The sequence below is a fragment of the Sapajus apella genome, unplaced genomic scaffold, assembly GCF_009761245.1.
Source record: "Sapajus apella isolate SASKATOON/1434 unplaced genomic scaffold, GSC_monkey_1.0 scaffold29, whole genome shotgun sequence".
Lineage (NCBI taxonomy): Eukaryota > Metazoa > Chordata > Mammalia > Primates > Cebidae > Sapajus > Sapajus apella.
In genome coordinates this window covers 8046940-8063041 of record NW_022436969.1, presented here as the reverse complement: position 1 = coordinate 8063041, position 16102 = coordinate 8046940, and the positions used below count along the sequence as shown (strand labels likewise).

At 41.1% G+C, this 16102-nt stretch overlaps 1 protein-coding gene across 4 annotated transcripts in view; it reads right to left on the bottom strand.

The window, feature by feature from the left end:
• Positions 1-2245: 2245 nt before the first annotated feature.
• ANKRD29 (ankyrin repeat domain 29) overlaps positions 2246-16102 on the bottom strand; it is a 58188-nt gene continuing 44331 nt past the window's right edge. For 3 of the 4 annotated variants that reach the window (XM_032293191.1, XM_032293188.1, XM_032293190.1), the window contains 2 exons: positions 12566-12664; positions 2246-4574 (listed from right to left, as the gene is read on the bottom strand). In XM_032293191.1, the coding sequence (XP_032149082.1) occupies positions 4491-4574; positions 12566-12664 (183 nt within the window). In that variant the 3' untranslated portion in view covers positions 2246-4490. The remainder of the gene's footprint in view (positions 4575-12565; positions 12665-16102) is intronic. The other variant, XM_032293189.1, reaches the window with a different exon arrangement.

The window sequence follows — 16102 nt, the reverse complement described above, 5'->3', positions numbered from 1 at the left end:
GCCTCGGCCTCCCTTTAGGGAGGAGCCACTGTGCCCAGCCATTTTGCCATATCTTTTTCTCTCAGTAGACTCTCCATGGGGACCTCATTCATCCCATGACTTTGCCCACCTCTGCACAGATGACGCCCAAATCAATAACAACAGCCTGTTCCTAAACATTGTTATTTCCAACTGCCTTCTAGAATCTATTTCACAGATCCTTCAAAGTGAACATGTCCAAACTCTCTCTCTCCTCACCCCAAATCTGCTATTCTTCCCTATTTACTGACAAAGTTATTGGCCTACCCACCTTGCAAACTTTGTGGGCCAAGAAGAATTTGCAAAGCCAGCCCAAGACTGCCTATCCTTAGGAAGTCCTGCTTACAAGGTTGACCCTCAGCTGGCAAACAGTTCTCTGCACTGATATCAGACTTCCCCTAAATGGTAAGAAGTGTTCACTTTGCCTAAACTGTTTGTGCAAACAATGTGGTTTATACTGAATGCCTGTTTTCCTTCTGGAGGTCTTGATTTTTGGTAAATGCTAGGCAGAAGGTACCTGTGTGACCAGCTCCCAGTTAAAACCCTGAGCACTAACTCTTTAATGAGTTTCCCTGGTAGACAACGCTTGCTGCCGCAACTTGGTTGCTGGAGGAACTAAGTTCAGCCTGTGGGAGAGGGTTCTTAGAAACTTGCACCTGGTGTCTGCTATCTTTGCTCTATTTTCCTTTTCTCTTTGCTGATTTTGCGATGTGTCTTTTTGTTGTATTCTTAACCATGTACATGTATGTGTATACAGGTATATGAGTATATATATGAGTAAACAACTACACATATGAGCCCAATGTCTTCCTAGCAAGTCACTAAACCTGGGGATGATTTGGGAACGCCTAACACACCTTAGCATAATTCCTAGCTCTCCTTTCTTTTATTCATCCCTATATTCAATTAATCACCAATTATCATTAATTCTACCTGCAAGTATTTTCAAAAACATGTGCCATATTCTCCACCCTCACTGCTCTGATGCTACAGTTGTGACTCCATCTAGTCACCACTGCCTCCTCCACCTTCCCCCAAAAAGCAAAAGTCAAACTACCAAGATTGGCGGACAGTACCAAGACACCACTACAAGGTAGACTGTCTTTCAAAGCTCATTACCTCACTGGAAGATGGGGATGGTAATAACATTTATTTCATAGGGTTGTTGTCGGGGCAAATGAAAAAATGCATAACACTTTATGAGATTATCTAAAGTGCTTAGCACATAACAATCCCTTAACAAATGTTAGTTGCTGTTTTTATTTTTATTTATTTATGTATTTATTTAGAGACAGGGTCTCACTCTATCACTGAGGCTGGAGTGTAGTGGTACCGTTAGGGGCCATTGCAGCCTTGACCTCTGGGCTCAAGCCATCCTACCATCTCAACCTCCCAAGTAGCTGGGACCACAGGTGTGAGCCACCATGTCCAGCTAATTGTTTTTATTTTTAGAGAGACAGGGGTCTCACTATGTTGCCTAGGCTGGTCTTGATCTCCTGAACTCAAGTGATCCACCCCACCTTGGCCTTCCAAAGTGCCGAATTTACAGGCATGAGCCACTGGGACTCCTCACCTGGTCACTACCACTGAAACATCCAGTTCTAGCACCAAAAGCACTTTTGTTAGGAAATTAGGAACTCAGCTAATCTGTATCTGTAGGCCCCCACCAAAACACAGTCATCTCTGTCTGGTTCTAAGTACCCTGGTATTTGGGGATGCTCTTTTCGTCTGCGCAGGTGTCTCAGTGTGGGATTTATGAAGAGATGTAGCTTTCTTGTGGTGGTAGAGGGTGGATGGAGCAGATGGAAGCCAGGATGTCTCTGTAAATCTCCATATTCCTGACGTTACTGCTGCAAATTATTGTCTCCTACACCAGTAGTTCTGCAAAACCACCAGCTACTTCACAAGAGAAAGTTAGTGCAAAGGACTGAAGAGCCAGGAGCATCATAAATAATATAAATTAGAAAATTTTTCTATTTTCAGTGTCTTCAGTAACTCCCAATAATTCTTTTTAACTGAAAACTTTTTGGAATCATTACATTCTCTACAGCAGAAATAATGAAATCAAAGGTCCATTACTAAAATAAAAGTTTAAATGTCTATTTAGGGTTCCAAATATCAATATATTTACAGAGTTGAATTATTCACCCTAAAATTCCATGCTATAAAAGTCACATAGCAACAATTTGTGATTAAAAACAAACAGAAAAAAGCAGCAAAGGCAAGTGGGGTAGTATATTAACTTTATTTTGAATTATTATATAACATGGAATATGTCATCAAAGAAATGAATTAATGAAAAATGTTTGTAGTTCAATTAAGCAGACAATTTGCGTAGGATGTGGAGCTAACTGAATTGTCATTTAGAGTAACATAAAATAATCATTTACATGTGTGTAAACTAAAATGCAATTTTTAAAATAACAGACCTTTCCATACAATCTTAGGTAGGTGATTAATAATCTTCCCTGCCATGGATAATCTCTTCTAGATAAAATGTGATCCCTTTAAGCTAGACACCTCTTACCTACAATAAGAAGGCCTCCGTATCGTTAAAGCTATTGGGTTCAATTTTATGGCTCTAATATTGTTCAAGAACATTATCCACTTTATTGAAATAATAGGCCAATGACATATTTTAGTGAAAAAGTTTGTGATTCATCCTGTTTTGTCTTTTGGAACTTTGTTATCAGTATCCATAATGTTTTGCTTTGTATCAGTGATTAGCTGCTGTTTTTGCCACAAGGCTTAACTAAGGGGAAAGTGTAAAGCATTTAAGTCCATATTACTTTCCCCTTCAAAATGAATATAGCTTTTTGAAACTCCCACAGGAGAAAATGTATGTTTGTACAAATTTGCTGAATAAAAGAATGCCAATGAGTAAATTGGCACTGTTTGTTTAGCCACCAAAATGCTTATATCTGGGTGTTTTAGCAACAGAGAGCTTTCTAATATTTTATCCTAGAATCAGGTTGCAGGCTTTTTGCATAGCTGGTCAGGCTGTAGGCACTTCTGGGGGCTGTGGGTTGCTCATTTGCTTGTGGCATTTATCAAAATACGCTGATTTTTAACGAATTTTAAGAGACTATCTTCTAATTTCCAAGATAATATTCCATTATTTACTGAATTAAAGATAATCCTTTTAGTGACACTGAAAGTTGGTTAAACAAAAATTCTTTTGGGATTACATCCTTTTCCTCTATCTTAACATGTCTTTACATAGAACATGACTGAAAACCAGAGTAGAACATGAACACAAAAACGAAGGATGTGTTTAAATAGCAGAAATACCATTGCGTTTATTTTGGTAGATTACAGAAAGAAGGTTTTATTTTTGTGTGTGCAGTTAGGCACCGATTGAGGCATTTAGACACCATTAATTATAAAGTGCATTGAATATAAGTTTTGATCCTCTTCAAAAGAATAATTCAGTAAAACTCAGATTTCGTTCTTGGAATCAATCAACTCAAGAACATGCATAGATGAAGATTTACTAAGTGCTAATAACAGTCTTTTATTATTTATACACCTGCAATGATGATAGCAACATACTGTACTTGCATATATATCGCATTGTATCCAAGGACCTCAGAGTCATTATATCAAGCAACATGGTGTTGGAAACTCAAGATTCCAGAGTGTTAGGTATACTTACTTATGGCATGGGAAACAGATTCCCAACAACAGAGACCAAAGACCAAAGAGACAAGCCTATAGATTTCTTATAGTTTATACTTTTCTGAATTTCCAAACTTGCCACTGGTATCCTAATCTACCTACAATGTTGACTCTAAGTAAAAATCATTTTTACATGTCAGGAATAAGATGAGGAACAACGAACAAATGCACAATCTCTCTTTTCTATAGTTCAGTTGTCTGTCTTTGAATAGCACACAATGGAATGTCAGAAGTGGTTTTTTAATAGTGTATGTTTATACCTCATTGATTTATAACAATCACGGCTATGATCCCTGGGTAGAAGAGAACATTTTGTAATGGAATGACATACATATGTAGGTAAAATAGGATAGATCTGTATATTTTAGCACACATACATTTAACACAAAAGCAAAAGTGAATCAATCCGTTGAAGGTCAGCTTTTCAGTCTTTAAAAGGAACAAAGTGTTCTGCCTCCTTGCTTAGCACTGAGAACCCGATCCACCTTAGAGTTTAACTGAGAGGCCCAAGTTAGCATCATTGAAAATGAGTTTCTGTGGAATCTGTGAACATGCCAGGCCCTCCGGGAGCTGAGTTACAGGGCACTGTGAGAAGCCTGTGGTGAGGGGGAAAGAGGGTCCCTGAGCTGTTTGGTTCTTAACTTGGTGCACAGAGCATAGCTCTTCTTTGTCAGGGACCCATAGGGTGGGCATTCTGGGTATATATTTTTTTTCATAAAATAATTTCCAACACTGAAATGCAATTTCTTTTTGGACAATGTGGTTAAACTTTCTCTGTCAAATATGGAACTAAGTTAGCTCTTTCTGGGACCTTCTTTACTTCTCAGGAGACGCAATATACGTTCATTTTTGGTTAGTTCTGCCGGAAGTTCGTTGGCCTGAAAGAAGAGAAGATGGCCATTAGTGAATCGTCATAGCTGGTGTGGTTTTAGGGATTCCAAAGAGGGGCATTTGACCCACTCTTTCTCCTTTCCTAATGAAAAAAATCCACACTGGTTATGACACAAAGCCAGAGAGTTGAGATACCAAAAAAAGAAAAAAAAAATCCACACTGGACTCATTCTTTTATATAAAGGTATTAAAAATCTCCTTTAAATGTAAAAATATTACTTGTTATTTCCTTATCTCATTCTTAGAGATTTTTTTTCTATCCAGCCAGATCCCTTACTAGACTATAATCTCTTAGGGGGAAGGGTCCAGATCTGATAATCATTGTATCCTTATCGCTAGCACAATGCCCAGCATGTCTAGAATGTTCTCCATAAGTACTGGTCAAATTAAATTTGATACTTTATGTGTATTTTATTATTTTATTATTATTATCAGAGACCGGGTCTTGCTCTGTTACCAGGCTGGAATGCAGTGGCTCACTGCAGCCTTGATTCTCTGCCTCCTGGGTTCAAGCAATTCTCTTGCCTCAGCCTCCCGAGTAGGTGGGATTATAGGCGTGCGCCACCATACCCGGCTAATGTTTCTGTATTTTCAGTAGAGGGGATTTCGAGATGTTAGCCAGGCTGGTCTCAAACTCCTGACCTCAAGTGATCCTCCTGCCTCAGCCCCCCAAAGTGCTGGGATTACAGGTGTGAGCCACCGCGCCAGGCCAGGCGTCTTTTGATGAGAAGGCAGAGTTAGGAAACATCCAAGAGCGTAAGAGACACCAGGGAAAGAACAGCCTTGGTGGTTAACACTTTCCACCTGACCCAGTATCACTCCAAGTCCTTTCTTTCACATTGCTGCTGAGATACATTCATTAGGCATCTAGTGAACCAGTCCCTACCATCGACAACAGGTGTGATGTGGAAGTGGTTCTCAAACTTGTTGGTTTCAGGACCCCTGTATACTCTTAAAAATTACTGAAGAGTCTAAGAAACTTTTGTTTTAAACTTATTAAAAATATAAGCTGAGGGCTGGGTGCAGTGGCTCACACCTGTAATGCTAGCACTTTGGGAGGCTGAAGTGAGAGGGCCACTTGAGCACAGGAGCTCGAGACCAGCTTGGGCAACATAGTGAAACCTCATATCTATTATTTAAAATGAAAATATTTTCAAAAAGAAATTAAAACAGAAAACCTTAAAAATATATTTATTAATTCACTAAAAATATTAATACAAGTTAATATATTTATAAAAAATTAAATTTTCAAAAACAAGTAATGCTGAGAAGAATAGCACTGCTTAACAGCTTTACATATTTCTTTAAATGTGTAGCTTAAGAGGGAATACAATTGGATTCTCATGTCTGCATCTGCATCCTGTCTATTGTGATATATTGTTTTGGTAGAAGTATGTAAAGAAAATTAAGCTTCACACAGATATGTAAATGGAAAAAAAAGGAGTATTTTAACACTCTTTTCAGATTGTTGTAGATATTATTCTTTGATGCCACATCAATACTCAACAAGTGTTAGTTTCCTTTTTTTTTTGAGATGGAGTCTCACTCTGTCACCAGGCTGGAGTGCAGTGGTGCGATCTTGGCGCACTGCAACCTCCTCCCCCCGGGTTCAAGCGATTCTCCTGCTTCAGCCTCTCAAGTAGCTGGGATTATAGACATACACCACCACACCCAGCTAATTTTTGTATTTTTAGTAGAGACAGGGTTTCACCATGTTGGCCAGGATCATCTTGATCTCTTGACATCGTGATCCGCCAGGCTTGGCCTCCCAAAGTGCTGGGATTACAGGTGTGAGCCACTGCACCCGGCCAACAAGTGGTAGCTTCTTAAAGGTTAAATGCAATGTGGGATTTGAAACCATATCAATGAACTTTAAAACCCACAGATATATCTGTTTACAGTTGGATCTTTTACCTAGCATGGTTTGTAACATGCACTGCTCATTTGGAAAGTATGGTTCACTAAGTTTGTAGAATGTTCGCATATTTCATTGTGCAATATTAAAAACTCACATTCTGGCTGGGCGTGGTGGCTCATGCCTGTAATTACCCTACTTTGGGAGGCCAAGGCAGGTGGATCACCTGAGGCAAGGAGTTTGAGACCAGCCTGGCCAATGTAAAAACTCGTCTCTACTAAAAATATAAAAATTAGCTGGGCTTGGTGGCACATGCCTGTAATTATAGCTACTCAAGAGGCTGAGGTAAGAAATCCCTTGAACTTGGGAGGCAGAGGTTGCAGTGAGCTGAGATCACGCCACTGCACTCCAGCGTGGGTGATAGTGAGACTCTGTCTCAAAAACAAACAACAAAACTTATCCATCAGAAAAGCCTTTAAGTACTGGGAAGCTGTTAAGGTCATAGTGGTAGATACCTTCTTTAAAGTAAAAATAGTGTTCCATGAAAAAAGTGGCAGGTTCATTTTGCAATTCAAACAACTGCACAGGAGCTGTGGAAGCTAACACAACTCCATCTTGGATGCTAATCTGCCATGTTGACTTCTTTTTTTTTTTTTTTTTTGAGATGGAATCTAGCTCTGTGCCTAGGATGGAGTGCAGTGGCACCATCTCGGCTCCCTGCAACCTCTGCCTCCCAGGTTCAAGCCACTCTCTTGCCTCAGCCTCCCCAGTAGCTGGAATTATAGGCACACACCACCATACCCAGCTCATTTTTGTATTTCAGTAGAGATGAGGTTTCGCCACATTGGCCAGGCTGGTCTCGAACTCTTGACCTCAAGTGATCTGCCTGCTTTGGCCTCCCAAAGTGCTGGGATTACAGTCATGAGCCACTATACCCAGGCTGCCCTGTGATTAATCCTAGTTTTAAGAATGCCTCTAAGATTTTTATTTTATCTACTTTTTTTGTGGTTCCTACTGAAAATCCTGCCCACAGGTCAAAACAACCTTGCCCATAAGTCTTGCCCCTTGGCAGTCACATAGCCTGCTTGCCTTTCCCCGAGGGGCTGACTTCAGTTGTCCTGTGTAATCCTTCCCTTAGGCCCTGGGTCTGGGGGTGATGTCCTGAGACTATGCTTCCTGTCCCTGTTACTTTCTGAGAAACTGGATATGTCAGCCTTTTTTTTCTTCTTATCTGCTGTGATCATCTGGATGTCAGCTTCTTTCTTGGCTTCTCAGCTTCCTCAGACTTTTGGTGGCAGGTTTACCTGCTCACCGCCCAACAGATAGATGCTTTTTCTTGAGATAATCATCATACTTCAGTACACAGCAGAAGTGCTTTAGGCATGCTTTCCATTTTGTCACATAGAATTTTATTTATTTATTTAGACACATGGTCTCCCTCTGTCACCCAGGCTGGCATGCAGTGGTGCAGCCTTCACTTCCTGGGTTCAAGCAATTCTGCCTCAGCCTCCTGAGTAGTTGGGATTATAGGCTTGTGTTAACACACTGGCTAATTTTTGTATTTTTAGTAGAGACAGGGTTTCACCATGTTGGCCAGGACGGTCTCGAATTCCTGACCTCATGTGATCTGCCTGCCTCGGCCTCCCAAAGTGCTGAGATTATAGGTGTGAGCCACCCCACCCGGCCAATCACACAGAATTTTAAAAAGATGTATAGGAAGAGTCAAAATGTAATAAAACTGACATTTTTTTACTGCGTCATCAGAGACATTCTTAAGTACAACTGGTATTTTTAAAAAATAATTTACACAGGAGAATTACCCGAACCCAGGAGGCGGAGGTTGCGGTGAGCCGAGATCGCGCCATTGCACTCCAGCCTGGGTAACAAGAGTGAAACTCCGTCTCAAAAAAAAAAAAAAAAAAAAAAAATAATAATAATAATAATAATTTACAAAATTTATAGAATACTTTACAAAGGCTTGTAAAATATTTTGCCAGTACGGTTTAGTGCCCCTGCTTTGATGTATACTAAGCCCCAACAGTTTCACCCACCATTGCTTTTCTTTGTACCATTAGAGCAAATGTCAGCACAGTGAAGAAGGCAGACAATATCTGGTTTGTTTTTTTAGGAGACAGGTTTTCTCTCTGTTGCTAAGACTGGAATGCAGTGGCATAACCATGTAGCTCGCTGTGGCCTTGAACTCCTGAGCTCAAGTGATCTTTCCACCTCAGCCTCCCTAGTAGTTAGGACTATAGGCACAAACCACCATGCCCAACAATTTTTTTGTTTTTTAATTTCTTAAAGAGATAGGGTCTTGCTATATTGCCCATGCTGGTCTTGAACTTCTGGTTTCAAGCGATCCTGCTGCCTCAACCTCCCAAATTGCTGGAATTACAGGCATGAACCACCTCGAATGGCCAACATCTTTTTAGTATCAGGAATATGGTTTTGCATGGTGAAACCCTGTCTCTACTAAAAATACAAACATTAGCCAGGTGTGGTAGCGTGCACCTGTAATCCCATCTACTCAGGAGGATGAGGCAGGGGAATTGCTTGAACCTGGGAGGCGGAGGTTGCAATGAGCCAAGATCGCAGCACTGCACTCCAGCCTGGGTGACAAAGCAAGACTCCATCTCTATTAAAAAAAAAAAAAAAAAAAACAAATATATATATATATATATATATATATATATATGGTTTTGAATTCTTTTTTAAAAATTTAAATAGATTTTTATTTTTTTGTAGAGATGGTGTCTTGCTGTATTGCCCAGGCTTGTCTGTAATCCCAAAGTGTTATGATTACAGGCTTGAGCCACTACGCCCAACCTTGTTTTGATTCCTTAGACCCCTTGTATGGGTCATGAAGATCTTCAGGGATCCAAGAGAACTGTTGAGAACTGTTTGTATAGAGGAATCAGAACTCTGTTCTCGTGGCTGGGCATGGTGGTTCAGCTACTCGGGAGGCTGAGGTGGGAGTATCACTTAAGCCCAGGAGTTTGCGGTTACAGTTAGCTATGATGGCACCACTGCACTCCAACCTGGGTGACAGAGTGACACTCTGTCTCTAAAAAGAAAGAAGGATGTGGCTGGGTGTGGTGACTCACGCCTGTAATTCCAGCACTTTGGGAGGCTGAGGCAGGTGGATCATGAGGTCAGGAGTTTCAGACCAGCCTGACCAACATGGTGAAACCCCGTATCTACTAAAAAATTCAAAATTCCTATCTCCCTCACAGCTGGCTCTGCATGAATTACTCTTTCTCCATTGTGAGTCCCCTGTCTTGATACATAGGTTCTGTTTAGGCTGCAGGCAAGATGAACCCATTGGGCAGTTGCACTTGTTTTGATTCAGGAGGGTCCAAAGTCCAGCATTTTGCCCACTGGAAATTACTCATAACCATTCTTGTTGGTAGTCATTCCATTATTCTAGGAGACACACAGGGAATTGCATTTTTCAGTTTCTATGTAAAGGTACTAATGTTTCCTCCTTGCCTTAGTTCAATATTGGATAACTCACCAACAAAGACTGGTCTCTTTTTTTTTTTTTTCCGAAGACTGGTGTCTTTAGGAAGTTGGTGCACAAGGTCTAAAGATAAGATCTAAAGAAAGGCAATTGTGATTTCAACTGGCTTATCACACAGCCAGGTCAGCTAATGGAAAACAAATCTAAGTATCTAAGGAGAGATAAGCAGAAATGTTATAGGCAAGCAATTCAATGGGAATGAGGAAGTGATACTTGGACATGCTAAGTCAAATGAAAAAAGTGACCCCTGGCATGTTGTTTAACTGGCACTTCTTAAGGTTTCTTTTCAAAATGTCATTAAAATGTTATATGTTTTTGTTTTTATTAGTTAAAAATTTTAACACAGTAACAGATGCTTAGAAAAATTCAGAGTATGAGGCTGGGTGCAGTGGCTCACGCCTGTAATCCCAGCACTTTGGGATTCCAAGGCAGGTGGATCACCTGAGTGAGGTCAGGAGTTTGAGACCAGCCTGACCAGCATGGTGAAACCTTGTCTCTACTAAAAATACAAAAATTAGCTGGGTATGGTACTGCACACCTGTAATCCCAGCTACTCAGGAGGCTGAGGCAGGAGAATAGTTTGAACCTGGGAGGCAGAGGTTGCAGTGAGCCAAGATCGTGCCATTGCACTCCAGACTGGGTAACAGAGTGAGACTCTGTCTCAAAAAAAAAAAAAAAAAAAAATTTTTAGAATATGTGAGTATAAAGTGAAGGTTGCTTTTCATATCCTCATCTATTCATAAACACCAATACCACTTCCTCCTTCAAAAATTTGTAGTTTAGGCCAGGTGTGGTGTTTCATGCCTATAATCCCAGCACTTTGGGAAGCCAAAGTGGGAGGATTGCTTGAGTTCAGAAGTTCAAGACCAGCCTGGGCAACACAGCAAGACCACATCTCTATAAAAAGTAAAAAAATTCACATTTAAATAAGTAATAAATAAAGTTTGTAGTTTAGTGCGTTTTCTCTCCACTCTGTCGCCCAGGGTGGAGTACAGTGGCATGACCATAGCTCACTGCATCCTTGACCTCCTTGGCTGGGTTCAAGTGATCCTCCCACCTCAGCCTCCCCAGTAGCTGGGACTACAGGCGCACACCATCATACCCAGCTAATTTTTATACTTTTTGTGGAGTCAGGGTTTTGCCATGAACTCCTGGGCTCAAGTGATCCACCTGCCTCAGCTCCCAAAGTGCTGGGTTTACAGCAGTGAGCCTCTGTGCCTGGCCCATGCATTCTCTCAAGACCTTTCCTAGGCTACTCTTCTCTGCTGCCATCTATACATGTGCCAGCTTAAGCAGATGTTGAGAGGAGGAAGCGAAATGACAATCATTTAAAAAAAATTCCTATTGTGCCTGGGTGTGGTGGTTCACACCTGTAATCCCGGCACTTTGGGAGGCTGAGGATCACCTGAGGTTAGGAGTTCAAGACTAGCCTGACCAACATGGAGAAACCCCATCTCTACTAAAATACAAAATTAGCTGGGTGTTGTGGTGCATGCTGGTAATCCCAGCTACTCGGGAGGCTGAGGCAGGAGAACTGCTTGAACCTGGAAGGTGGAGGTTGTGATGAGCCGAGATAACGCCATTGCACTCCAGTCTGGGCAACAAGAGCAAAAAACTTCGTCTCAAAAAAAAAAAAAAAATGTTTATTGTATGCCCTCCCACCTCCAAGTTTTAGCCTAATTGTAAATTAAGAATTTAGAACTAGAAAAATTTTGTAACAGTGGCATGTACTCCTGTTAACAACATAAAAGCAATCATAGCATAAGCAATTCTCAAGATATGAACAGTGAACTTATGGGAATGGTGATAAACTACCAGAATTTTGGCATTTTTAGGGCATGACTTTGATGATAGAATAATACTTACTCCCATAGTAACTGCTCTCCCTTTTTTTCCCACCTCCACTAGGAGGGTGCACCACTGTTAACTGAAAACCACTGGCTGGGCATGGTGGCTCACGCCTGTAATCCTAGCACTTTGGGAGGCCAGAAAAAATTAGCTGGGTGTGGTGGTGCACTCCTATAATCCTAGCTACTTGGGAGGCAGAGGCAGGAGAATCGCTTGAACCCGGGAGGTAGAGGTTGTAGTGAGCCGAGATTGTGCCACTGCACCCCAGACTGGGCAACTGAGCGAGACTCCCTCTCAAAAAAAAAAAAAAACAAAAAAAACCCCAAAAAACAAAAAATCCAACAACCGGATAGCCCCCTCACCTGTCACGCAACGCATGTCCATGGGGAACCTGGCGCTAAACCATTTGAAGATGACCTGCTTCTGGGTCAGGGTTTCATATGTAGCAGAGTAGCTCCCTTGCTGCAGTCTACTGAAAGTCAGTCCTCAACACAAGGGCTTCTAAAATTTTTATATATATATATATATATATATATAAAATAAAACCATTGATATGAGTCAAGGTTTTTATTAATAGTAGAATTTCCTGGGTCCAACTGTACTGCTCACTAATCACCTACTAATAGCAACCCTGAATGACCTTACTATACAAAGAATGAAGATGGTGATTGGAGCCAGGGAGATATTTATCCTTCCTGGCCTAGAAGGACACTTCAAGGGGCCCAATGGAGTTAAAAGATGGCTTAAGTGGGTACCTTGTTTCTCAGGGATGGGTCTGCCCCTGCTTCTAGGAGCAGCGCAACTGTTTTAATGTTTCCGCTGAGCACTGCCACATGGAGCGCTGATGTCCCATTCTAAGAGAAAATGACAGTGTGTGTCAGGACTGAATTCATAACCATTGGCATTCAGCATTGCTTCCATCATAAATCATCTGGGTGATAAGACTGTAACCTCAGGCCCTTAAGCTTCTTTATCTTGCCTTGTACTTTTCAAAGTCACATCAACCCCTAGTATAGTGTCCTCGGATACACAACTGATGTTCAGTACAAATATTGCTGATGTTCTCTTACAAGTGAAATAAGGAATCTGGCTGAGGGGGCAGATTCCTTATTCATGATCACTCAGTCAGTTTTACATACTTTGGAACTTACTGCAGAAAAAACAACAATGCTGTGCCAAATATTTTTGTTCTTCAAGGACAACACATACAGTCTTTGTAGTTTTGCTGAGCCACTTCCAGCAAGGCTGGAGGAATAGCTGCTTAGCCAATGGGCTGACTTGTCAGAACAGCAACAGATACTCTGACCACTCAGGCAGGCAAGACTGTGACTGTGGAGCTTCAGGACTTAAGAGGAAGAGTATGTGGGTGAGGCGATGCCCTAGAGCTTTGAGTTGGAGCATGTCTGAGCACAGAAGGGTCTCGTAGATGAGCTGTTAATGTTTTATGACATTTACTGCAAATATTTATCAAAATAAGGAAGCAGCTAAATCCAGCATGTAGCTGGACCAGGGAGGGGAGGGGAGGAGACTATAACAAAACTAATATAAGAACAGTGGGCAGTCACGTGACACTGGTTCTAGAGGGTACATATGCCTATAAATAGTACCTAAATGCAAACTTAGTTTCCTAATTAATTATTCATAATAAAAACCACTCTGATTTTGTAAAAGAGTAAAATATCATACTCAGAGAAAAATTCCAGCACAGTAGCATTTTTCTATGGTTGCTTTTAAATATGTATAATTCACTACTCTTGTAACAATTTACTTGTCTAAATCTTAGCCAATCTATCAACTTCACCTACATGTAACACGGGTTGAATTTTTTTTTTTTTTTTTTTTTTGGAGACAGGGTCTTGCTCTGTCTTCCAGGCTGGAGTGCAATGACGTGATCTCTGCCCACTGCAACCTCCACCTCCAGGGCTCAAGGGATTCTCCTGCCTCAGCCTCCTGAGTAGCTGAGACTACAGGCGCATACCACTGTGTCCCGCTAATTTTTGTATTTTTGGTAGAAACAGGGTTTCGCCGTGTTGCCCAGGCCGGTCTCCAACTCCTGAGCTCAGGTGATCTGCCTGCTGAGGCCTCCCAAAGTGCTGGGATTACAGGTGTGAGCTGCCATGCCCAACCAGGAGTTTTTAAAAAGCCAAAAAACAGCTGTTTGAGACAAGACTAGATTTTGCAAAGTTCAAGCTTTCTAAAGCTTGTTCCTTTTATTCATATTATTTACTTTCATAGACAGTTTATTCTTACTTTACAAACAATTTTAACAAGTGCAGCTTTCTGGCTTTTTTTTTTTTTTTTTTGAGATGGAGTTTTGCTCTTGTTGCCTAGGCTGGAGTGCAATGGCGTGATCTCAGCTCACTGCAACCTCCGCCTCCAGGGCTCAAGCAATTCTCCTGCCTCAGCCTCCTGAGTAGCTGGGATTAAAGGCGCACATCACCAACTCCCAGCTAATTTTTGTATTTTTAGTAGAGACAGTGTTTCACCATGTTGGCCAGGCTGGTCTCAAACTCCTGACGTGAGGTGATTCACCTGCGTTGGCTGGGATTATAGCTGTGAGGCACCATGTCCGACCAGGTGTTTTAAAAAAGCTGAAAAAGAGCTGTTTGAAACAAGACTAGATTTTGCAAAGTTCAAACTTTCTAAAGCTTGTTCCTTTTATTCATATAATTCACTTTCATAGATGGTTTATTCTTACTTTGCAAACAGTTTTAACAAGCGCAGCTTTCTGGCTTCTAAAGTTCATGGCAGGCTAGGCGCAGTGGCTCATACCTGTAATCCCAGCACTTTAGGAGGCCAAGGCAGGAGGATCAGAGAATCACTTGAGCCCAGGAGTTCAAAGGTCAAGACCAGCCTGGGCAACATAGTGAGACCCTGTCTCCAAAAAAAAAAAAGCTCATGGCAGATGAAAGTAGCTCATGAACTGACTAGGGCAGAGGAGAGAGGCCAACACACTGACAGCAGCAGTTCTGTATTAACTGTCAGCAAGAATGGAATCTAAAAATATAAAAACTGACACAAAATATCCAAAAAGCTTCTGGGATCTTTCAAGGGCAAACAGATTTTATATACATTGATAGACCCTGAAAGGACAGCTCCAAAGCTAAGCCACTGTGTCAATTTAGAACAGATTTGGTGTCCTGTGTTTAATAAAACAGAAGCATTATATCTTGGGGGTCAGCAAACCACAGCCTGCAAATCAAATCCTGCAAGCTAAGAACTGTTTCTACTTTAAAAAATTTTTGTACCCTGTTGCCCTGGCAGAAGTGCAATGATGTAATCATAGCTCACAGTAACCTTGAACTCCTGGGCTCCAGCACTCCTCCTGCCTCGGCTGGGACTACAGCCACACACCACTGCATCCATCTAATTTTTAAACGTGTTGTAGAGATAAGAGTCTTACTATATTGTTCAGGCTGGTCTCTAGCTCCTGGCCTCAAGCAGTCCTCCTGCCTCAGCCTCTCAAAGTGCTGGGGTTATAGGCATAAGCCACTGCACCCAGCCTGTTTTTACATTTTTAAATGATTTTTAACAGATTAAAAGAAAAAAACTTTTTGTAATATGGGAAAATATGAAATTCCATAAATACAATGTCCATGAATAAATAAAGTTTTATAGGAATTAAGGTGTTTTTTTTTTTTTTTTTTTTTTTTTTTTGAGTCAGAGTCTCCTTGTCACCTAGGGTGGAGTGCAGTGGCTTGATCATGGCTTCATTTCCCAGGCTCAAGTGATCCTCTCATCTCAGCCTCCCAAGTAGCTGGGACTACAGGTACATGTCATCATGACCAGTTAATTAAAAAAAAATTTTTTTAGAGATGGAGTCTTGCTATGTTGCCCAGGCTGGTTTGGAACTCTTGGATTCAAGTGAACTACCCACCTCAGTGTCCCAAAGTGCTGGGATTACAGGTGTGAGCCACCATACTGGGCCTTTTTGTTGTATTTACTATGTTTACTTTTGGATTACTACAGCAGAGTGGGGGCAGTTGGGAGAGACTTGTATGGCCCACAAAGCCTAAAATATTTGCTCTCTGGTGAGAGTAATAGTTACTAACAGTTCAGTAAATATTACTAGACAGTAAATATTTACTATATATAGTATACAGTTATATAGTATATGCTATATATTATATAGTATGTATTTATGGTATATAGTATATACTATATATGGTAAATATATACCGTATACTAATTCTCCTACCTCTGGTCGAGGCAGGAAGATTGCTTAAGGCCAGAAGTTAGAGACCAGCTTGGACAATATAGTAAGACCCTACCTCTACAACAAATTTAAAAAT